The following is a 25,427-nucleotide window of genomic DNA, read 5'->3' as shown; positions in this document are numbered from 1 at the left end:
AGCCCCACTCAGAAGAGTCCTTCTGCTCAACCGAAAGGACATTATGTTTTAGTTTATAAGTTATACAATGGCTCGTTCTGCAATTGGGAATCTTTATTTAATACAAGGCTAGATTGTCGCCATCGTTCCATACTTGCAAGACCTCAGTTGCGATGTTTGCCAGGCGTGTTAGGCAAATAATTTTGGTGGGCCGTTTCCGATTGGAATAAAAGGGGCCAGACAAAACACAAATTTTAACATCGTTTTGTTTATTTAGACGCGACGCACTTAAATTAATTGCACCTTGGTATGTAACAAAAATGTCCTAGAATTTCTGAAAAACTCTTTGCTATATAGACAAGTCAAATAACAGTGCAAATTTCGTTTTTGCCTCTTACGTTGTATAACTTCTGTTTCTTGTACCATTGAATTCTGGAAAGAAATGAATATGATTCTCTTCCGGCTGTTTCGGTATCCCTTGATGATACACCGTCTCAAGATAATCACAAGCGAGTTTATTTGCCCATGAAGTAGGCAGACCATTCTCTAGGAATCCACAATGGCCTCCTTTCTCAGTAGTCACCAGAAATAAATTAGAAGAAGTCTTGAAAAGGCTAAACGGAATTGTATCTTTTGTACAAATTGGATCATCGAGAGCACTAATGCAGAGTACTGGTATGTGAATGTTGGTGATACTACGCATAGGGTCGTTATATTTCCAATACTCGGCCAAGGAATTGTACTGGTTTAATTTGACATACACCCGCTCATCCAGCTCTTTTATGCTTGAACTCTGAAGTGCAAGGTTATAGTTTATCACATTTCCTAAGCAAGGATGTTGGCGAAGAACACATTTGAGTTTGAACGTCCAAAGCCAGTTATACGGCTCGGGAACATTGTTAGATTTAAACAGCCCTTCGGCATCGTAACAAGGTGAAATACAAACTGCAGCATTCAATTGCGATGCATTGCCCACCTCTCCGAGGTATGACATAAGCAGTCCTGAACCTGTAGAAAAACCAATTGCAAAGATTTCCGAATAAGGATACATATGATGTATAAATTGAATAGCTTCTTCCAAATCACGTGCGTCCCCAAAGCTTTGCAAGCGATATGTCGATAATGCGGTACTACAGTGACCCCGTCTGTTGAAGACCACTGGGCGAAAGTTTCGCGCCAGAACCTCGGTGCAGACCGCAGCCATATTGGCGGCCGCACCGGTCAGGTCAGGAATAAGAAGCATCACCGGACTCACTTTTTTCATTGCTGTCTCATCTACTTCCATCCAGTCCAACGCGATGACTCCTTTGTCAGCCATTTGTAAATATTCACGCCTAAACTCAAGTTCCTCCTGCCAACAAGGCCAAACCCAGGGGAGTAAAGTCTGAAGGTGACCATTTCTGGCCCAGAATGTCGGCTTATAGTCTTCATTCAACCGTTTGCATCCTTTCTTAATGACCACACTTATTCGCGACTTCTTGTAATATAGACAAGGTTTAAATTCGTGCTTGTTTTGGTAATATCGAATGCATATTATAGTTATCACGACGACGAAGACCAGTAAAACGGCAGATAAGCACATATTTAAGCATGTGAATACTGCCAACGAGATCGTTGTCTTGTACGTCTGCAGTTTGCAGAAATGTTGAGGGTTGCTCGATGCTTTGTTATCCAGAATTCACGACAAGCCTAATATTGTGTGTAGTAGTATACAGATACTTCTAAACATCTGGGATTGTGTACATTTCTAGCGGGTGTAATCTGTCAATACAAAATAATCAAACTGATGTTAGCCCAAGTCAACGTTGTGTCTAAGTTGTCTATTGATCATAAGAGGCTAAAAAAACGGCTTGCATGTAAACATAAATCTTTATATCTTGCACAATCTTGTTCGAATACAGTTTGTTATCGCATTTATCTCGCAATACGACCGGCCCTAGAGACATTCTTCCTTCCGATCTTAGCGCGAACCATTGTGGGCGACCCTATCATCTTCTTTCGAATTTATATTGAAACCAGAAATTGAGATTAAATCGAGTCGGAAAATCTCCATAAAAATTTGTCGCGTTTTTCAAAGAATATGCTAATAACTGATTTCTACTGCCTGCTTCTGCATCTATGATGAAACTAGGATGGCCGGGTTTTTTTCAGACCAGTTTTGTTTATAGCCTTCAATACATAGATGCATTACTTAATTGACAAGACGGCACAGCTTCAGGGATTACTTCTTTAAATTTCCTGTCCATAAAACCAAAGGAAAATAAAATTTGAAATGAAAGTTCTGCTTCGACGAGGAAGGCACAGAAAGCCGTCGCCGAAGCCTGGAGTGAATTATCGACAGAAGTTTTGTGCTATAGCGTCCGCTTGTCAAACTGCATCAGTTGTTGTGTTTTGAAAGAAAATTGGTATCATCAAGCATAAGCGGCCAGGAGATAACACCACTATATATAAATACCTCAGCTGGAACGTGCCGTGAGTAGAGCGAAATTTTGATTAAAACTAGGAGCGGATTTCAGTCACGCACTGCGGTCTATCTTCAGTTCAAATGAATTCGGCGCTTCGTTCGTGTTGCCGATATTATTATGTTTAATATGCAAAAACAAAGGTATGTACTCAATAAAGACAAAAGTGACGTAATTATATGAAGGATCCTGCAAGACGTGTTTGCTTTAGAAGACAGAATGCACTCGTATTTTCCATCTTGTTTATTTGCCACTGTTCTGCAAGACAGAACATTTCAGAACGTTTACCGCTCTACCCAATCACATTTTCCCAGTAAAAGAAAAATCATTTCAAAAGGCAAAGACCGGATATTCGTTGACGCAATTAATATGGCTGTCAAGGAAATTATGCGAGTGATCTTGAGCTGCGTGAAGAACTTAAAGAAATTAAGAAATTTAAGAAATTTCGCCTGGTTTAACGTTCAGATTTGAATTCTTTGTCACAAAGACTGAATTGCACTTTTATTGTAATTTCCAAAATAACTGCGTGAGTTCTTCAATATATTTTCTACTATAACAATTCGTTTGTTGTTATTCTTACTCCGATGCCGAAATTGATATAAATAACCTTTGTCATTTCCAATTAAGAAGGCTATTTTGATTACGAAAGCAAAGAACTTCCATCACAGACCAAGATTAAATATCACTTAGTTCAACGCTGCCCTTTTCTCCTGTTTATGTTCAACGAAAGGTTAAAAGTCTTCAAAAAATCTGCAAACAGCAATGGCCACAGAAAATCTGACTGGAATAGTATAAGTGAACGCCAACAGGAATTCGTATGGGAAAAAATTTTCCCATTGCGCAGTTAATGTACCAAAATGCTCGCTGTTTGTTTTTCCTTAAATAAAAATACTCAGTTTGAGTTAAAGAGAATGCTTTGAAAGAAATGTCAAAACTAATTGCTTTTTCCTATACTTTTCAAAATGTGGCAATTTGGAACTAAGGAAATCTGTATAATTGTCTCTGTTTTTAAAGATAAAAGCACCGCTTTTTCCCGTCAACTTTTGCTGTAAAATAACTCCCCTAATTCTTTGCTTGTCTTGTTCTTGTAATTCATTCGACGGCCGAAATGTGTTAGCGACGTGTGAGAGCAAATTTTTCACAGAAACTGGCATGTATTTCGCTGATTGACCGCTGGTCAGTTTCTGCGGGGCCTAATCGATGATTTTCAAAATCTATGTTGATTTAGGGGAAACGCGTCCAAATTTCTTTAAAGTGTAGCCTTTCTAAAAATTGTAAAATCTGTCAAAGCCATCCTATACGCAACTCGTAAATGTTTCCTTTCAGTCCCAAATGTTGTTTTCCAGCGAAAAACCTTTCGAGATACAAAGCGATTGTATAATTAAACATTTTAATCATGAAACGCATTTTTTTTGTATACGTAAGTCTTGAGAGCAGATGTATTCGTACGCCGGCTAGACTGATAAAATAATTTTAACTTTTACAGTTGCATGATTAATTGATAAAACGATTTGAAAATATCACTATCAGGTCGAAAGAGGAAGTGTCTTTTTTAGTATACAATCGATCAATCACGTAATTCATTAAATTCCAGCCGAGGAAAAAAAAGGTGAGAGTAACTTTATAACTCGCTTATCTTTTCTTATCGGCAACAGCCCACGAAAGTTGCATGTTAACTCGAAATAATACCACGCATCTTAATAGGGGTGGCGGATGGTCTGAGCGAGACGTCTCGACTGAACTTTTTTTTTTCTTTTTTTCTTTGAGAACAGGAATCCTGCCGCTGTAATTGCGCCAAAGAAACACGCAACCGAGACTTCAACGCTTTTTAATTAAAATCTGTCATAGTGCCTGCGTCACTCTGGCAATTCGTAAAAGCTTTGGAAACTTAGATCTTAATAAGGTTTCAGCAACTTTGCTTCTCAGGACTTGACTTTTTTTCTACCCAACCATATTTTGGTTTTTCGATTTTTGCGGTTTTTCGATTTTTCGAGTTTTCGTGATAGAATATTGTAAGACAGTTTTACCAAGAGTATACGAATATTCTCTTGGTTTTACTCAAAGTGAAGAATAGGCAAAAAAGAATTAAAATGATCAAGAATCTATACCAAACAAAAGAGAACAAAACAGAAACAAATTTTGAAACTTTTCTTAAAATTCGACGAAAAACTTGGGGTTTTTTTTTCGTAAAGAGCTTCGGTCATCTTAATCGTTTGTGGTTCAAATATTTTTCCTCAAAACTTTGGAACACTTACCCAAATTTATATCAAATCATGTAAAACGAACTGGTTCATAATAAAATTGAGAACATCGGCATGCAATAATGCGATTTGTTGCAGCTGATATCCTAAGACAATGAACTGCTTTGACTAACATGTTCGTCAAACTTTACGAGGAAAGAGGGGAGGGGGGGGGGAGGGGAGGGGAGTGGGAACGTACGATTACCTGTGCCAGGATCTATTTGGAACAGAAAATTTGCGTGAATATTTCTCAATTCAGTAAAAAAGAGGAAAGTAAAATGTTTTTGTTGTTGTTAGATGTAGGCTTCTAAAATATTCGAAAGAAAATTGTTTTCATTTCGGCAAGGGCTTAATAAGTCACTTCGAATAATGATCTGCTGAACACAATATGCTGAAATAAAAACAAACATTAATAAAATTCATCTCTACCCCAGCCGTCTCCAATGTTACAGATTATAATAATTGCATAAGAACAGCAGAAATCAATTTTGATTCATGGATTACTGACACAAAAAGAAAACCGTGAAACGCCACGCATCTCCCAATCCTTCTTTTTCAAACCTTCCTTCATCGCCCTTTGTGACACAGTAACTTAAAACAGAAGATTGAGTATGTCAAAACCGAAAAGGAACATCAGTTTTCAAATGTAAATTTTTTCCTTTTGCATAAACACCGAGGTTGCAAAAAGATAGATAACCTCTGAAGTAGTAAATTTTCAAACAACAATTTTCCTTTGTGTTTGGTGTTTCTTTGTCATAAATAGCCCTTTGTTAGAAATGAAGATAAACTCCATCTAATAGTTTTTTTAACGATGAGGTCGGTGTGTATACGAACAGATAAATCACCTGCCTGATAGAGTTTCTGTATATAGAGATATTTTTTTCGGAATCGCGCTGCGAGTGTGAGACGGATCTAGCAAAAACACTCGCACAGACTTTATCTCGTAATTCGAAATGTCGTGAATGCTTCTCTCTGCTTACACGCAGGTTATTTGACAAACGCCCTCTTGGATTTTAGTTTTTTTGAGTCGAAAAAAGCGTCTTATTTTGAAGGTAATTTTAATGTATGTACACCTGTCAACGAGGAATTATCCCACACGGCTCAATAGCCCAACAAACCAGGGAAAGGAAAATTGGAATATTCAATTTGAGTTTCATGGTGCATTGGATGATCAACTTGAGCCGAAAAATCTCGCTAAATAGAGTGTTTATCGCTTGGAAAACAAGCACTATTTCAAAGCTGTGTTTGATCGAAGACCTTCTTTATGATAATAATCATTGTTACCTCGTAAAGCCCACAGATTTAAAATGCAAAATAGTTTATTAGTTTTAGTAGGAATATTGTAATTTTTCTCAATTTTCTTTCCCGCCGAGGGAGCTCCAGTACTTTTCGCTGTTGTTATACTAACCGCTCGTTTCGGACGCCAATAGAAGTCGAGAATTCATCATTTTAGAGTCTCCTCACGGGAGATATCTTATATTATCTGGACTAAGTTTTAGCACGGTGTTCCATACCCAAGCAATTAAGGAATTATTCTGTATATTAGCCAAGTTGTACGTAATCGCATGAAGTCAAGTTTTAACTGAAAACACGGCCGTCATTTGTCGGTCAAACGAGCGATTGAGCTGTGAGGTCCACGCGAAAACATACAAATTTACACTGTGACCATTTTATGCCAGAAGTGGAATGAAAAATAGTAACAATGAAGTCAACCGTCGACTTCACTTGCAGAAATAAAAAATTATGTTTCAAATCGTTTGTGTTTATGTGACGAATCTGCGTGTGTTACTTTCAAGAAACACCTTAATTGTTTCCCCGTTTCGACCCTATCTCACTCCTGCATTTTTCTTATAAAATTATTCCTTGTAGGAAATTATTTTGGATTTGTTGTTGCCATAAAACAGCAGACGTTATTTTCATATCGAAGTTTTTTGTACACTTGGGAATTCAAGAAGAGAACAAATAAATTTTTGTTTTCGTTGGCTGATGTAAAGCAAATGAATTTTGCTTACCTTCTTTAGGGTCTACAAGAAAAACGATTTTTTCTTCTTTCGGCGAAATTTGATCTTCGTGTTGTAAAATCAGCAGAATCTGGTAGCAGATGTAGACAATCGCGGCGCTGAAATCTCTTAATGGGTTTTGGGAAGGTTTGTTTGGCCTTCAAGCAATGCACAGGTTCTCCAAGTTACTTGAAAGCTTTCACTAACAACATAATACAAATATGCAAATAGCTGACAACAGGACGGCATCAGTTGATAGGAGTAACGGAAAAAGAGCCCCTATTTGTCAACAAAGCCGCCTTCAGCCAATGACACGGCAGTAATATCTATTTTTATGGACTTTCTCGTGTTTTCGCGTCTCGCGGTCTGCGCATCTTTGGTGATCGCCATTTAAAAATAAATGGATGTATTATGCACAAGTACCTTAAGCTTTCTTGGCTGGCGATTAATTAGGCGTGAGCAATTTTTAAACAAACCGGTAACTCTTCAGACAACATTCATTATTGACATGGTCCTCTCTTTATAATATTTTATCTTTTTCAGGACTAGCAAACATCTTTTCACTTTGCATGCAGATCAGGTGCTTTTCAATGTTTCACTGTAAGTTACAGAAGGAACAAATTTTCTCATAAAAGCAAGTCTTCTGTGGAGCGGATAGTCTCTTATCGAGGTCTTTTTAAATATAATTTCCGCTCTTTTTTGTATATAATTTTCTAACCATCTGTAAACTGAATTAGCAGAATCAGCCTAAGCGCCAATTTTTAGCCTGTAACTATCTCGGAATACTAGTTCTACACTTTCAACGACCATGTCGCTAATTGGTCGAGGCAAAGCCTCAACTAAACGATAGCAATTGTGTGGCTTTTCTCCATTTCTGAGTATCAATTCGCTTGAGAAAATCTTTCCGTTCACGTATGTCACTTATCGCGAGGCAATCGAGCAGCTTTTCATCAGAGACAAGCTAAAACGGTCAAAATGTGTTATGGTAGCATAAGTGATATTCCTAATTATAAAGGTTTGTACCAGAGTTAAACAAATGTACTGGTTTTAATCTGAAATTAGTCGAAAACAAGCCATGTTTCTATTTGCAAAACGAACAGACGCAAGGATGGGCTTTTTACAACAATTTTATGGACCTGATTTTATTTTTTTTTGTTTGTTTCTCGCGGATCACATTCGAGATTGTCTTACTTTTGAATGAGTTTTAACTAATTCAGCTCTAAGGCTGAATTTTGAATGCCTCTATAAACTTTCTATCATTTATTCATCATAAGCATTGCTTATCTCAGTGATCGATAGAAAAAAAATACCGAAGAACAGTATTTCGATTGAAGTGTGCTGTGATAAAAAACACTACTTAAGCAGTAGTGAAAATAAGGCCTGAAAAAAATTCAGGCCTGTACGGAATTTAAGCCATAACCTCTGCGTTACCGATGCAGTGTTCTATGCTACCAACTGAGCTAACAAGCCAACTGAGAGCCAGTCATTGTGTTGTTCCCAAGTAAACCCGTGAAGCGATGTACTGTAAAGTTTCAATAGTCGATTAATTTTTTTCACAAGCATGCAATGGGGCCAAAATCAAAGTCAACGGCTACTATTCGAACATGTCACCCTCTGAATCACTTTACCACAACGAAATCGTAAAGGCGATACGATAGCGTAACAGCCAAACCATTCAGTTGTGACTCCATCACCTGCGTCTAGGTGGAAACTAGATTGTTGAAGTCAGGAGCCCGAGAAATGGCATTGTGATTGATTGTTCCATGCGCTTCTTCTGGCATCTCAAACCACAGGCGGCCCAAGCTCACGTCTCGAGAAAAAGCCAACGATGAATTCATGAACGCGTCACGCGTTGTGTGACTCGGTGTTAAGTTACGGGAGGAACCGTTGAAAATTTGAACACGTTATAAGGCATAGTATGGGGAACGAAATATGGTCGATTTATAACGATAAATATTTCGAAATCTGAATATTTTACACGTAAAATCAATAAAAACTTACTCATGCCCTGTGTATCCGTCGAAGTTTCTAGCGATTTCTGCCGTTTTAAGCTTGCTTTACCATCACTGTTATCCATGTCAAAAGACGAAGTCAAGGCTGCACACTCCGATTTCGACCTTGGTCCACGCGGAGGTGGTTTGCGCCCCGAAAATCCTCCCGATCGGCATTTTTCTCAGCCACACTTTACGATCTAAGATCGCTGCACCCTGGGACATGTCTCAATACCAAAACTTCACGCGCATTTCGCTGGAAACGAGTGTTTTCTACCTGAATTTCCAAGTTCGCTTCTTTCTGGTTATGCTTTGAACACGAAGACTGGACACGGCCGCGAAAGAGACTTGGGTACGAGGTCAATTTTCTCTCTACCGCGAGTGGTACGGTCGCTTAATGTACAATACTTACCCCATCTCCACAGAGACACCTCGCCTTAACCACCAAACTACTCTATTGAATATTACAAAGAACGAGTTTTCATATGAAGGAAAATTATGAACACTAACACAATGAACTTCATTTGACAATCTGCGTGCTCACAATAGGCTAAGCTAATCGAAATTTTATTGTCCTTTACAATGGATTTCCGGTGACTAAATAGACATTTACTCCAACGTAAATTTGGGGGGTAGATCATGGGTAATTCGGTCCAATCTTGAGGGTTTTTCCATTTTTCCATACGTTTAGTGACATCAATTGGCAAAACATTGTAGTTTGATAGGCCATGCATGGAAGGGTAGATGCAATCGACGTTAGGACATCATGTGGACAATGGTATTTACATTGCGGCATGTAAGACTTCACATACAACGTTCGCTTTAATTACAGTCAATTTCAGGTGGCGAAATATTTCACCTCTCCATGAATTTCACAAGAAATCTACGTGTAGGAAAAAATAATATTCGTATCGGATTCCGACGTCAAACTTGCGAAAAGTTATGATACCTAAATATTTATCCTAGGTTCGCACTAGGAAATTTGTTCTCTATTAATATAAGCTTTTCACCCGTGATTTTATCAGTAAAGTTCCCAAAATGAAATATTAGGATTTTCATCTTGAAACTTTGCCACTCTTAACTTTCTGATTCGCTTCGCCGTTAATTTCACCGCATCTCTTCCTCTTCGATAGCATTTTCGCGAAAATAATCGAAGCTTAGATGCTCACAGAAAACCCCACAGAATATCCAAATTTTGTACGTTGTTTATCTGTTTTACTTTCGACTCGCTGTCTGATTGGTTGATTAGGACAATAGGTTAAGGCGAGTTGCCTCTGTGGAGATGGGGTAAGTATTGTACATTAAGCGACCGTACCACTCGCGGTAGAGAGAAAATTGACCTCGTACCCAAGTCTCTTTCGCGGCCGTGTCCAGTCTTCGTGTTCAAAGCATAACCAGAAAGAAGCGAACTTGGAAATTCAGGTAGAAAACACTTGTTTCCAGCGAAATGCGCGTGAAGTTTTGGTATTGAGACATGTCCCAGGGTGCAGCGATCTTAGATCGTAAAGTGTGGCTGAGAAAAATGCCGATCGGGAGGATTTTCGGGGCGCAAACCACCTCCGCGTGGACCAAGGTCGAAATCGGAGTGTGCAGCCTTGACTTCGTCTTTTGACATGGATAACAGTGATGGTAAAGCAAGCTTAAAACAGCAGAAATCGCTAGGAACTACGACGGATACACAGGGCATGAGTAAGTTTTTATTGATTTTACGTGTAAAATATTCAGATTTCGAAATATTTATCGTTATAAATCGACCATATTTCGTTCCCCATACTATGCCTTATAACGTGTTCAAATTTTCAACGGTTCCTCCCGTAACTTAACACCGAGTCACACAACGCGTGACGCGTTCATGAATTCATCGTTGGCTTTCTCTCGAGACGTGAGCTTGGGCCGCCTATGCTCAAACAATCTAGCTTTCACTAGCTTTCAAGTTTTAAGCATCGAAGTCACAAGCGGAATTGGAAGGATCTGTAACCTTTCAATTTTTCCGACTCCGATTCTGTCGAGCTCAAGGCTCGACTTACGACTTTGATTTTCGATTTTCATTCCGTCGGAAGGGCCCCTACGACTTCGACTCCGTCGCTGGGCGAAGAAACAGTCTTAACACTTCAATTTCTAAGAGTGACTAATTTCTCCTTAAAATATCAGTGTAATATCAAGGAGACAAGTGATGAGAATAAACAAGAACATCTTTACGGGGATTATAAGTTGATCCAATACCAAATTCTCCAAACTAATATCATAAGAATTGTATGACAGACAGTAAGGAGAATTATTTATAAAACATGATCTTGGAAGAGAAAGGAATAAGAATTTCGTGATCGGCTGGTTGTGTTTACCTTCTCTACCAGCACCAGACCTCAACTGTAGCCCAACATTGGTAGGCTAAGTGTTGAGTTCCCAATAAAAACGTAAAAATAACTCGCCATAGGGGTTCGACCACTTACTCAGAACACGGACGTTGGTGATATATCGCGCTGTTGCATGTCACGGACGGCTAAGAAGTGTACTGCTTATTAAATCTTTTATTTCGCCACGTTCTCGCTGCCGTCGCTGGGGCTGCTTAAGCTCCTTGGCCAGCAGATGGAGCAATCGGAATTTGGGAATCGTTCGGGGTTTAGCGTTGTGAAATTAGACAAAGAACTCCACGATATAACCATGCGTCTATCCACTCAGATGATACGAGTTGACCTTGAAAGCATGAATAAATCAAGGTGATTCCGAAGGCTAAATTGGTATTGGAATGCAAATTCGAGGAGAAGGCAATGCACTATTCGTAAACAATGTAAAATAGATTCCATGTTCCATGCCGTGCATCTGTTCACTAACGGATCATGGAAGGCGTCAAAATATGGTAACTGAGAACATCAGTGACACACTTGGCGGCCCCTCTTGTGCCACTTTTTTGTTATTTTATCACATTTTCACGTCATTTGTGATCCATTACTGCACACGGTGAAATGGAATCTATTTTAAGAGAGAAAATCCATTTTGAGTCTGCTGAAAGCTCCCTCTCACCAAAACAATGATAAAACGACGGCATTCGCAAGTGGTCGGGTTTTGCGAGGCGTGCGCGAATTTCACACGCAAAATATTGAAGGAAAATATAGAAGAAACACGCAGTGTCATATAAAATTTTCTAAAATAAAAAAATTTACCTGTAGAAAGAAATTTGAACAAAGACATAAAATTAGACGACAGAAATCTAAAGAAATTTCGAGCACGAAGCTTATTTCAAAACCAAACGAAAACGGATATTGAACTTTCCCAAAGTAGTTATCCGTTTTCAAAACACCATGACTTACTGGCTTGTGTGGTTACTTGTAATTTCTTACAGCTCCTGAACTGAGCAAGATGTCTGACTGCCTCAACGTTCATAAAAGCTGAAACGCTGGACAACGGTATGTTCCTGACACTGTTCACATCAGCGTGGGGTCTTGTCTTAGTGATGGAGCTACTCGCAAGTTAATTGCCGAGTTAAAAGGCAACACTCGTCAAAATATACTTGTACTTAAGGGTTGATTTACTACAAAGTTTTTTTAAGATAGAAAGAGCTATTTTTCATTTCCCGCAGTCAAAGTATCACTCTGCAGAATGCCTGTCATAGTCTTAAAGTCATCCAATTCCATGCAACTTACTTGAACGGTTATTCAGAAAGACTAATACAGCCGTTAAGCCGAAAAACGGCATTTTTTGTCTTCTTCGAAGTTGATATACATCCAAATGAAAAACATTTAAATTGAAATCCATTAGTGACCCAAACCTTGATATCGACTGACGTGAATGTGTGACTAATGACAATATCGACATCCTGGCCCGACCGCAGAAAACAACAGAATCTTAATGACTCTAAAAACATCCACCTACAAGTCTCAGAACTCCACCTGTTTAAGGTGGCTCGACAGGTCGTATTCACTATTTTCAAACACCAATTTTCCCTCCTCACAGTCGAACGAATTTCCCTCAAGTATTGATTTCAATAATTACATCATATCTTTTCTTTTTTGTTCAATTTTCACGTGGTTTTTTACAGGCACTATTTTAAGTAGAGAAGCAAAATGGAAGGCAACAGCTGTCAACTTTATGCCCTTGAGCTCAATAGAATAATAACTCAAGGAGAGGAGTAGTCTGGCACTTTTTACCAGACTTAAATCGTCTGAATGTCAAAAACGTCATCTACAATATAACTTAGATGTTATATTTCAGATAAAGAAAATTTGAAAAAATTCTGTGGGATCATTTTGGACTTAACTATGAAGAAGCGTGTGATGAAAAGAAACAATCCTGATTGTCAGAGTGGTGGAAACTCATCGATAAAATTGAGCACGAAATCTTGAAACATTTTGAAATTTGTTTACCATAAACAGAAATGAGGACGATTAATCGAATTTGTTACTCCACAGTTACGTCACTTTACCGTATTAGGGCAATGGAACACGCAAAATATGCCATGGTAACAAACTGTAGAACAGGCCAGGGTAATTGCTCATTGCAGGGCCCATTGGTCGTAACATTAGCATGTTGATCGAAGACAGCTTTGCGAGGTCCACTGAGTCAAACTCCAATCATTTGGTCAACAAAAATGTGAACATCTTTCGGCTGCAAAGAGGGGCATTGGTTTGTGAGCGCTCTGAATATACCATGTTGTGGTTAAGGAAACCTATACTCGGCCATAGAACTTGTATGAATTGATTCATGATTGTGTGCAAACCAGAATCGTTTTAATAACCACACATATTTGATAGCGTTAATTATTAACGTCATCCTAAAATTCTAAAGGAGAAAATAAAATAAAACAATTCTTTATCTGTTTTAATTTTTTTTTAGCTGGGCCAATTGCTTTCCTGTTTCGAGATGCTCGTTGGATTACGGAATTTTCTTCTTTTTTTCCGTACGTAACATGTCTACACTTGTCAAATGCAAAGATTAATTTGAATCATTTTCCGAGACTTCCCCTACGTTAATCACCAAACGTACCCTCTCACGCTGCCAGAATTCCCAGAAGAATTTAAGGGAGGCGTGAAATATCGAAAAACATTCAGTTTTACTGGTTTAAAACGATCCCAGAAATATTTTTGATTGTCAACGTATAATTTTTCATGCGTGGGCTGAGTGCGAATAACTCTATGACCATTAAGTTATCAAAAAAGTAGACTACTTGGTTTGGAAGACTGCTCGCATCAAAGCAATTTCACCGAAACGTGGGCGTTAGCGATAAGGCTAGATATCTTGTTTGCCAGGTATTTGCGTAGCCAGTTTGGATTTTATACTAGATCTGAGAGATTTTAACGGATCCGAAAAGTTCACTTCTGGAGTATTTTGAGATGAGAGGAGTAAGCTATAAGAACAAAGGCAGTCTTTAAAATTTGAACAAGTCTGAAAGTTACTATAAATCTTAAATTAAGAGGAAAATAATTAGTTAACTGGTGTGAGACGAAAATTCCCAAATTAAGCCCTTAGGCGGTCAAGGATGTTATGCGTTCCCCTTTCTGCTGATTTTTTTTTCCTTATTCGCCATACGTCGACTCTTTTCTGGCTAAATTCTGGCTAGAATACCTCTTCGTCCCTCAGTTTTCTATTTGTAGTCTCCATATTTAAGCGACTTTCTTCCTGAGAATTTAAAATTAGAGAAAAACTGGAAAATAATATGACACATATTCCATTGCACAAACTTCATTTCTCAATCTGTTATGTTTTCTCCTTTGAGTTCTTTTCTATAAGGTTCATAGGAATATGCAGCCTTTTTGGTCTGGAAACGGTTACATCTTTTTGATATTACTATCCTAAATTACGAATGGTGTAATGACCTCCTAGTAAGGAAGATCCCGGCAGAGAGCGCATTTCGATTGAGTGTCGTAAAACCGAAGCTACAGCCAATCAGGGCAAAAGAATATACCACAACGAGCCAATGAGAATGCAAATTAAGTAAGAAAAAGCAAACTGTCTAAAGCTCAGGAAAACGCGAGTGAAAAAGTCGCAATTTGTTTAAGTTTTGCGTTTGATTGGTTGAGAGCAACCGGCGTGAATGTTCTAGACCAATCACAAAGCGTGGTGTCGCAAAACCAATGCGATCCTTGATTACGTTCGACCTATGATTGAAAAATGCTCAAGTATCTATCTATTTGAAGGTATGTTTTGGCGGTGGACCAAAACTTGAACTCTGCCGAGCAAACATTTCATGTTTGTCTAACAGTCATTCATTTCGCAGTATCTAGTTAATCAAAATGAATAAAAAGGAAAAAAGTCTGGCAAAACGTCAAAAAGAAAGTTGCTACCTTCAGCAAGGGTACAGTGATCGGTATTTAAAAAATTGCAATTGTAAAGAAGACATGCATGTATTTTACCGCTTTAGAACTTAAAACTCTCTCACCATGTACGGGAGAAAACTAACCTAATTGGAAATCCAGAATTTTTTTTTTATGTTTTAGTTGCATGATTAAATAATACATCATCCAATTACTGAAGCTGCGATTTCGAAGAGTTGTACAAGTTATTCTTTATGAGTGAAAAACGCAAAGGATTTGCGATAATCCTTGTCATCGCGACATAGTCCTGTCATTGACCCTCTAATTATCAAATGGTAATCTTTTACAGTCTTCCTAACGTGTGCTATGACTGGCTGCTAGTCAAGACGTTTCTACAGCTGATTGGTCCGAATACTAACCTTTTGAACTTCAAATAACTGACACAAAGACTCGCAATATTTTGGCCGCTATTATGTTGAAAAAGAACAGAACTCTCTGACCAATATCGGGTTAGACGACTATTTGCTAATTGCTCACAAAATCTTTTATAATTGCCCAATATTGGCTTTGCTTGTTTTAATGCTTCACAGCTAGCGCACGAAAGATGGCACATAATTTGATCGCAGTTGTATCGCACTTAAATACAGCTTTTTCTCCTTCCACAAATAAACGCCGTACAATTGCATTCAAATATTATAGAAATATCTGCTCGGGGGGTTCATTGTTGATAACTATTTTTATTTTGCCTCAGGGTGCTCAGAGTCGATTTACGATTAAAATTGAAATTATAGTTTACATCGAGGACAACAACTGCTATATACAGCTTTTAGTATTTCGTAACTAATGGGAAATTATTGTTTTGATGAAAGAAGCACGAAATCGAACGAAAACTTTATTTTTTGTAGCTACGTGGCCAGAATATCATTCGCTCATGAGGAGTTGATGTTTCATATTTAAGCTGCTGGCAAACGGATTTAAAGAATAGAGTACTTACGTATAGTCAAAACGGCGATCGATTCCAATGGCAATGCCATCAGCTGAATTTCCAATTTTTACGGGGAAAATTAATTCCACGCAATCAGCATATTTTTTTTTCGTTTGGCATGGATATCGCCCCGTATACTCTTACTTTATGCCAAACATTTACTGACACATTGTGTTTAAAAACATGACGTCTGCGGTGGTCTTAAAAAATGAGTCCCAATTTGAATATTTAAGTGGATTAAAACATTCTGGATTTGGCATAATCGCCATTTCTTGCATGTGGCGATAAATCAACCAAGTTTATGACCAATACTTTGCGTCATAGTGGGTAAATTGACAGCGAAGATAACGAGAAATTCCGAACTGATTTGAATGCCTGACGTGGGGATTTGTCGGAACTTGTAGTAAAAATAAAATGGGCAAATATTGGCCTGACAAGATAACCATTTTTTAACGCAAAACTTCAGACGTTTCCCCACAAAAGCAAGGTCTCGTCAAAGTATGGTTTTTTGAACAATCAGAACACTAAAACTCAAAGCCTCGAGCATAAAAAGTCCCAAAACATTTCTTTAATATTGCATCCATGTTTTTAGGATATTACTGATAGCGCAGTTGAAAAATGATTCGCTGATAATCGTATTTTTGCCACTGATGAATTTGTGCAGGTGTCTACTGATGATTGATTGTGATGAGCGTAAGTTTTTCTTGTCAATATCCAATCTAATTGGCTTCATACAAAAGACATTTCATAAGATTATGCCTTATTACGTAGATTCTATTCAGATTAAGATATCTTGGTTTTTTAATCAAGAAGCGATCTGTCCTTCTATTCATCAACAAGTCGAGACAAGAACACAATTTTTAAAAGATATCTGTTTTTTTTTTAAATCTTTTTTTCTCATCATTTCATTCAATTACTCATTCCCCCACTAAATAATATACTCTGCAGAGGTGTTATAAAACTTTAGCCATCTCCAAAGTTTAATCGTTAATCACCTGTCTGGAACGAGAAATTACATTTATCGAAAAAACTTTAGTGTTTCAAACGCGCTTCTATTATCCTGCGCGAAAAGAGAACTTCTTTATTGACCACGACTGCACATGTGCTTTTATTTATTATAATTTTTTTTTTTTCAACACAACGAAACCAATTTTAGCGTGAGAACAGCCAGTCAGAGCGAAGAACTATCAACCCAAATGAATCATGGGAATTAAAAGTAAGTAAGTTAGCAAGTAACGGCTACCATCGCAAAACGCGGGGATTTTAAAACGAGGGTGGCCAATTCGCGAAAAAGGTTGGTTCTGTGTGCCAGTGATTGGTTAAATACTTGGTGCACGATTCCGAATTGAAAATTATTACTTTTTGTGCAGGGGAGCGTAAACATTACCGCCTGCATTATTCGAATCTTGAGAGGAGATGAATGGGAATTGCGAAAAGTTTTGTACTATAGTAATACGATGCGATGAATATATCATATATTCATCGCACCGTATTACTATAGTACAAAACTTTGTACATGAGGTGTTGTGTACCACTGTTCCTTAAGATGAAAAAGGCGAATTTTAACGCTTTTAGGGGTTTGGCTTTGATGTTTACTTGAGTGTAGGTAGAGTGAAAAGCTTATACGCCAAAGTGAATATATACTTTGGAGCACTTTCCATGAAGAAAAACCCGATAATTTCTGATGTAAAAAAAGGAAAAAGCTTTCAAGTGGAAACCTGAAACAACAACAGCAACAAAAGAAAAAAAGAAAGAAAAAAAAAGGATGCATAGGTGTTTCTCTTTTCTTTTTCCACTGAAACTAACGATCTAAAAACTAACGTGCCAATTTATTAATCCCTCTCGCACTATGCATCATGATGAATAAACTTCCTCAATGCGGTGTGTCAACAATGCCACTCAAGTTTCTAGGACTCAGGCTACTGCAGAAAATGGTCAACTCTGAGCCAGAGGGGCCTGTATCAGTCCCTCTCCATCTTAATCGAGGAAATAATATCATTACTTCTTTTGATAAGGAATTCCTATCGGTTTTTCTATACAAACTGAATAGTAACCATCTAACCTTGACGAGAGATGGCAAGGATTTTTTGCCAAACCTCGCACCAAGCTCCCCTTGCCCATGAAAGGCGCGGTAACTAAGCCCTCCAAGCGGATAATCCCTCCAAACAAACGAACTGAAATTGGAAAAAGTTACCAAAATCTGTGAAGTTATTCGCCTGATCTGATTTTACAAGATGGTGAGTATTATGATAGAGTATTTTGATTTAAAAGACAGGATGCGTCCATTTTGTGAAGATTATATGACGATATAAGATAATATAATGAGGAATTTATCAAAGCTTAGCCGTCACTAGAAACCATATGTAATGATTCAGCTAAATGATTGTGTTTCCGTCTCTAGTTTGGGTTTGAAATGTTTGGTGGTGTGCCTAGGACATTCAATACACACTTTCGTTGCTATTCAGTCGTTATGTTTCCGGGAAATGAGAGAGAAGACGTGGAACGTGGCGGTAAAAGTAAGTTAGTTTTTTACATACAATATCTAGGGATTTAATCTGTTATTGTTGCGTGCACGACACTGTACCTCGTGTGAGCTTAATAGGTCTAAAAATTAACCCTTTAACCCCTCGATGTTTGGGTGTAAATGGTTAATTTAAGGGGCCCCTTCACCCTGCGATATATTCCATTTGACTGCTAAGAGAACCCAGACTGTTGTAACGAGAAGATTCTAAATTTGCCATGTCAATCATATCAGTTATTTTATAGGTAATAACATGATTTCGAGTACAATTTGGTGTAAATAAGCACAAGTTAAGTTTTTAAAGAAAACAAAATTGCACGAGCCAGTGCAACTGTTGAATTTGAAAAATTTACAAGTGCCCATTACACCAAATTATAAGATAAATCACATGATGTCATTACTTGTTAATAATGTAAATGAAAAAACATTACAGTAAGTCAAGACAGACGAAATTTTGAAAGTATGCACATTTTATTTGTAATATGCACATGTATTACAAGTTTGCACTTGTCTTACAACTTTGCATTTGTATTACATGAGAAGGCACTTGTTTTCAGCCAATCAGAAGCACATAATTTTTTATTATGAACATTATTTTTTGCAAGTTTTTTCTTTTTATTTACATAATTATTTACTTATTCTTATTTTTCAGTTATAATGCCTCCCTCAGCCTTGGATCAACTAAGTAAGTCTGTTCTAGAGATAGATAATCTGTTTATGGTTTTCTAAGTGTGGCAGTAAGTCAAATGTTTATGAGGTAATAACGTATCTTTTTTAAGTTTCATTCAGCGTGCATGCTTTAATCCCATCTGCCTGTCTTAAACCCTTTCACCCCTAAGATCTCAAAAGTATCTCTCCTTACTGTCCACTATTCAGTTCTGAAAATTTAGTCTCAAATCAATTAGCAACCCTTGATGTTTTTTTTCCTTATTCTCATTACATGTCTGCTAGACAAAGTATTGATTAGGTAAGGAGAAACTACTTATGGGTCACTCCTGGGAGTGAAAGGGTTCATAGTATATTTAAACAGTTATTGTAGTTGAAGATTAAACTGGGTCTCTGCATATGCAATATTTACTAACATGAATTTTGCCTGATTGTGATTTACAGCAAGACTTCACATTGTTTACCCAATGCTCTTCAAATTGTCCAGTACAAAATCAGATAGAAATACTCATTGTGGAGTACTGGAGTTTGTTGCTGATGAAGGCAAGATTTATCTTCCTTACTGGGTTAGTAATTATATGGTCATTCTTGTTAATTGTCTCAAACTAATAAAAGTTGTTTTAACCTTGAGTGCAAGAACATCAGAAAAAAGGAAGGCATGGCCTAGTGGTTAGGGCGCTGGACTTGCAAGCCGGAGGCCCCAGGTTCAGATCCTCCTTCCTGCCACTAGATGGATTTGTCTTCAGTGGCCCTGAACTCAACTCCTGCACGCTTTGTAAATAGCCAACTGGTTCGCCTCCTGCCAGTTGGGATTCTTATCATGTTATGTTAATTTGCTCTTTCATATTTGTTTGTAACGCGCATTTGAACATATTCACATGGAATTTGCGCAATATAAATGTTTATAATTTTTTTTTTCCTCCTCTTAGCCACCCACAATTTTGTGCAAAAGTGAAAAAACTTGCATGGAAAACATGCCATCATTCCTCTATTATTTTTATTTATGCATCGATTCTTTCTTTTTAATCTCCCACATTGTTTTTGAAAAGTTATCTAATATATCTCTCAGTTAGTAGGTGTGCTATAATTGGTCAATTTATTAGGCTGTATTTTACTGTATGGACTGCTGAATTCAAAAGTTTGTTCGAAGTGAAGTTACATCTCCCTCTATTTGTAATAAGAGATATGATAAACATCTTACTAACCTTGTTTTCTTGGTCTGTACTGTAAGTTACAGATTGTATAAAGTATAATTTTATCAATGGGCTACTTAAGATATTTCCCTTTTTTTCTGAACTGATGTTTTGTCAAACCTACCGTATTGCTGGTGTACAATGTTGAAAATTTTGTATCAGTCCAATACAAATATTTTAACCTCCTGCATTGTTAAAAAAAAAAGACATGACAAATGATGGAAATGTCATCAATCCTTAACACCAGTTTGTTGCATAGTTGTTGAGGCTATTTTTTCTCTTTTTTTCAAGATGATGCGCAATTTAGTGTGTGAAGAAGGTGGTTTGCTACAGGTGGAGAGTGCATCACTGCCTGTTGCATCATATGCCAAGTTTCAACCACAATCAGTTGACTTTTTGGATATCACCAACCCAAAGGCTGTGTATCCTTTGTTGCATGTGCAACTAATGAATGCTTTCATTTATTATCCAAAGTGCAGTTCATGAAAAGTGTGAAAATACAGTTACATTGAACTTATAAGCCTGTTAACACAAGAAATAAACAGTCCCAAATTTTTTCACGCAGTTGCTAACAGTTCATTGAGTTAAAAAATGTTTTAGTAAATTGAAGAGATTGATAATTGAGATGCTACCAGCTCCCTGATCATTCAAAAACCTATCATTTATCACACAGGTTAACACATTAAAAAATAAAGCATTTGAAGTTTATTGTATTAAAACAATTTTCTATCTGTTTCCCAGCATCGTAATCCATTTGAGATGTGGGAGAACACTCCAACAGTTTGTAAATTTTTCCCCTTGTGGCTTGTGACTTACAAACAGTCTATAGAATGTAAAATACCTTCCCTAACAAATAACATAGCTTAGAAAATGCACTCAGATCATTTGCCTGTCTCACTAAAGGTGATGTAATTGCAATCAAGTACAATGAAAAGGTCAGTAAACAATAAGGGTTCTTGAAGTGAATTTTTTTTGTAATCATTCCATTGCAATTATTCAGAAAATGGCTTATATTTTGCTAAGAGATGGTTCTTTTAATTTGCCAGTCATTACTAACACTCAGATTGTTATTCAACCCTTTACACACTCACATCAGTATGCATTTTCTCCCTAAGTATTCTCTATACATTTCCTAAGTTTCTGACAAGGAGAATTTGTTTAACAATCAAGAACTTCTTTAGTTGGTGATCATTTCCTTTACTCTCGTGACCTTAATATTTGATTCAGGGGTGATACTGTGATGGGAAAGTAGATGCTAGTCACTCTAAAGGGTTAAAGGGCCATTTGGGATGTATTCTTGAAAATATTTGTGTGTTCTGAAAGCATATTGATTAAAGTGACAATCTATTGATATTTCCTTTGTTGGTTTGCAGATTTATGAGTTTTTGGTTCTTGAAACAAAACCTGGAAATGCAGTGTCAATTATCGAGTGTGATATGCAGGTACAAACATAATGTCACAAAGTCCATTAGACAAAGTGTGATTTATATAATGCATACTACACTGGCCACAAAATAATATAATTGTTAGTGAGTACATGGTGTTAATCCTTTAGGTTGAGTTTGCCTCGCCTGTTGGATATGTTGAACCAGAAAGGCAAGAGAAAAAGGCTGAGAAAAAAGAAGAAGAGGTAAGCAATGAATCAATTCATCAGTCAGTCAGTCAGACAGTGTCAGAAGGTCAGTCAATCCTGTCAATTGGAGGTTAAGTCAGTCAGTCCATTAGTCAGTTGGACAGTCACTCAATGACTCATTCAGTGAGTCCGTCTAACAGTAAGTTAGCCTGTCAGTTAGTCAATTAGTAAGTTATTCAGTCAGTCCATCAGTCACTTAGTCTGTTAGCCCGCCAGTCAGGCAATCAGTTAGTCAATCAGTCTGTCAGTCGTTAAGTCAGCCAGTCTTTTGGTCAGTCAGTCAAACGATCTGGCTGTCAGACAATCAGTCAGTTAAATAATCAGTGAATCAGTCATATAATTAGTTGATCAGTCAGTCAGTCAGTCCATCAATCAGTCAGTCAGTCACTCACTCACTCAGTCAACCAATCCGTCAAACAGTCGTTAAATCAGTCGGCTGGGTTATTACTCCATCAGTCAGTCAGTCAGTCTGTAAGTTATGTAAGTGAGTCAGTCAGCGAGTCAATCGGTCCATCATCTTTTCCTTAACAACGCGTGAATCTGTTCACCTACCACTGAACAAACTTTTGGCGAATCACAGAGTGACTGACCCATGAAAAACATTGTAGTTAGACGAATGGAGTTTAGGAACTCGCAAACAAAATAACGAACGAAACAACAACCTGCTAACTTTGCAAGAAATTTAATGTGAACAACTGAGTTGAAAACGTAAATTGGCCACCGTAAATAGTTAAAAAGGCTAACGTTTCGAGCGTGAGCCCTTCGTCAGAGCGATGCAAGAGGCAGCTTAAGAGAGAAATTGTATGGTAATCTAGAAAAAAAATGGTATGATAATTGCATGGTGATCTATAAAAGAGAATGTTGCCAATAGGACAACAGAGCCTTACTTCTAGAGACGGTAAGTCAAGTCAAAATAAGCAGCAGTAAGTCTTATTGAACTTAACTAGCCAGCGAGCGAACGAACAAATGCGCGAAACCTCAAACGGATCAACTCCGCTCAACACTCGCTTTTTTCGTCCCTAATTTCTTCTAGCAAGCTGATGTACCGCATGTGGAACATGGTTTCCAGGTAACATACGTTGTACATTTGGATTCTATTGATTACATCATGGTTTGTAGAATGTACATTGGCAAAACCTGCAAAAATTGCGATCAACGTACTTAGTAAAAAGAAGCCTCCAGCCCTTTTTGAAGTTGTGTTTGTTCGGTCTTCCCCAACTTTGTTGTGAATACATAAGCTGCAGAACATGCGTATCTTTTATCTATTTATTAATTTATTTATTTATTGTTTCTCTTTTTACGTTGAACAGGCGAGCCCGGAGGTGTTCACGGGGCTCGCCGTTCACGCTTTCCTCGTGTCTGCCTGGCGCATGTATCTGCACGCCTAAAAAACGCCAATTAACTTTCCCTTCTTTTTTTTAAACTGGAAGGCTTTTACTGGTTCAGGATTTCGCTTGGACGGGAAGAAAAAGAAGTCAAATGTTCCGTCTAATCCGGTACCAATTGGTCCTCCTGTTATTAAGAGGTATGATTGGCGTTTCTGTTTAGAGGCTGATTCGACTTTCCTCTTTCTTTACCTTGTTTATGTTATTTCTATTTCAGGGGAATTCCTAATTACGACTTCGAAAAAGGGAAGATTACTTTTAAAAGGAACTTAAACAAATCGAACAACTCACAGGTACATGTAGATCAACCAATTTGTAATTCATCAAAAAAAAATTTCTGTCCCAATTGGTGTATATTTGGGCTCTGCGGCTATGCACGGCTTTTTTTCGTTTTTTGATGTCGTTCTTTTTTCGGTAAAGGCGGTTGACTTTCAAGTATTTTAACCCTTTGACCCCTAAGAGTGATTAGCATCTAATTTCTCCTTACAATGTCACCCCTGAATCACACATTGAGGGCATGAGAATAAAGGAAATGATCACCAACAAAAAAGGCTTTTGATTGTTCAACAAATTCTCCTTGTCGATAACTTAGGAGATGTAAAGAGAAAGTATGGAGAATATGCATGCTGATGTTGGGGTGTAAAGTGGTTAAGTCAAGGAAACTTCTCCCTCTTTACTTTGTTTTGTTTGTTGTTGTTCTGGTTGTTAACGTTGTTTTTCCTTATCATGTCACTCTCTCTTTTTTTACAGTCGAGCAACAAGGGAGAATCTAGTAAGCCAGAATTTGAAGCTTTTACAGGGTCAGGAAAAACGTTACGACAAAAGAGGAAAAATTAGGTATTAAAAAAATGGAGTATTTAGTTAAACCATACATAAATGTACAGTATGAATGAGAAGAGAGAGTTTTGGAATCATGCAAAGCTCACTTATTTCCCACTAAAACTATTTACAGAACTGAAGTTAAGCTCAGGCTGGTGGAAGTCTGTACGACACTAAATAAACATCGAAGATAAACGAGCTATTTATGTGGTGTAAGTAAATTAGTTTTCAATGAAAGAGCTCAGTTTTGGAACGTGATTGTGGTATACTAGTTTGTTAAATTGATCTTTCTACATATTCAAGTACAACGAAACGACAAATAAACTCCGATCAGATAGATTTCAATTCTTGTGTAATCAGAACACAGGCGTTCTGCTTTTTCAATATCTCTCTAATATCAATGTACTTGAATGCTTGACCATTCATATTTATGCAAGTTATTCTATTATGTTTGAAATGTTTATTAAATATTGAAGTTTTCCACAACTGACAATTAACGAGAGAATAGAAAGGCTTACAAAGGATACCTTAATACCTGGTCTAAAATCCACGTTAAATCTGAGAGGCAAAACGAAACAGTGAAATCCCATACCTTTCCGTCCCCCACACAGTAGGAGGGATCTTAACCAAACCACGACGGGAACAAGGACGGGAACGAGGACGTGGCAAAACAACAGATCGAATGGGAGGAAATATAGCTCCGCACGTGCGTTTTAAAACTGTGTTCATTTCTTAGCCGTTCTCTGAAAAACAACGTTCATCACCAAAATTTGCGTGGCCTCTGAAGGTAGAACCCTGATGGAAAATTATTTAAATTTTCATTTGGAAATCAGCGCAGCTACTGCACATTATGATGAAGTCGAAATGTGGCGCCGTAAAAGTAGGCCCAGCCGTTGGCAATCAGCGCAGCTACTGCACATTATGATGAAGTCGAAATGTGGCGCCGTAAAAGTAGGCCCAGCCGTTGGCGAAATTCTAACAAAAATAGACTTTCATTCTTTAATCGACGTCTTCCACAACGTTGCTGTCCCGACTGCGTAAGGTTCCCACTAACAACCGGTTGAGGACCGATGCTAATCTTTCCCTCAGATGTATTTTCATATTTCTCCGAAATAAAAAAGATAGATGGCTTAGCGAGTGGTTAGAAGTATTCTACGCCGGTTGAACCTCTGTTGTTACTCGCTCTTCGTTCCTCTCACAGTCGCTAACCGAGGAAACGGACTCGTCCCAAGTCGTCTCTCTACTTTACAGGGATGCAAAGGGGTAAAGACGAGAGGGCATTTTCTTTGTCATCTTCCTTCCCAT

The 25,427-nt window shown here is 37.8% G+C and overlaps 2 protein-coding genes and 1 pseudogene across 8 annotated transcripts; 2 read left to right on the top strand and 1 right to left on the bottom strand.

The window, feature by feature from the left end:
• Positions 1–25,427, top strand: part of LOC149036763 (uncharacterized) — a 386,542-nt pseudogene that overhangs the window by 79,959 nt on the left and 281,156 nt on the right.
• LOC113673743 (protein ABHD15) lies at positions 230–16,114 on the bottom strand. 7 transcript variants are annotated; one of them, XM_089188890.1, is made up of 3 exons: positions 15,915–16,114; positions 13,093–13,274; positions 230–1,740 (listed from the first exon to the last, which is right to left on the bottom strand). In XM_089188890.1, the coding sequence occupies exon 3, from the start codon at positions 1,559–1,561 to the stop codon at positions 374–376; it is 1,188 nt and encodes a 395-aa protein (XP_089045016.1). In that variant the 5' UTR covers positions 1,562–1,740; positions 13,093–13,274; positions 15,915–16,114; the 3' UTR covers positions 230–373. The 7 variants fall into 7 exon arrangements, with proteins under 7 accessions (XP_089045016.1, XP_089045019.1, XP_089045017.1 ...); XM_089188893.1 differs by lacking the exon at positions 13,093–13,274 and adding an exon at positions 11,123–11,642 and having other exon boundaries at positions 15,915–16,097; XM_089188891.1 differs by lacking the exon at positions 13,093–13,274 and adding an exon at positions 11,123–11,366 and having other exon boundaries at positions 15,915–16,068.
• Positions 18,018–24,615, top strand: LOC113673744 (ubiquitin recognition factor in ER-associated degradation protein 1). Its single transcript, XM_027190176.2, has 12 exons — positions 18,018–18,142; positions 18,307–18,421; positions 19,079–19,111; positions 19,537–19,658; positions 20,577–20,707; positions 21,148–21,220; positions 21,659–21,727; positions 21,841–21,915; positions 22,952–22,987; positions 23,349–23,443; positions 23,521–23,596; positions 24,054–24,615. The coding sequence occupies exons 1-12, from the start codon at positions 18,140–18,142 to the stop codon at positions 24,138–24,140; spliced, it is 915 nt and encodes a 304-aa protein (XP_027045977.2). The 5' UTR covers positions 18,018–18,139; the 3' UTR covers positions 24,141–24,615.

Source organism: Pocillopora damicornis, chromosome 12 (assembly GCF_964200805.1).
Source record: "Pocillopora damicornis chromosome 12, jaPocDami1.2, whole genome shotgun sequence".
NCBI lineage: Eukaryota > Metazoa > Cnidaria > Anthozoa > Scleractinia > Pocilloporidae > Pocillopora > Pocillopora damicornis.
Note: the sequence above shows the minus strand (reverse complement) of the source record. Positions and strands in the feature narration are given on the sequence as shown.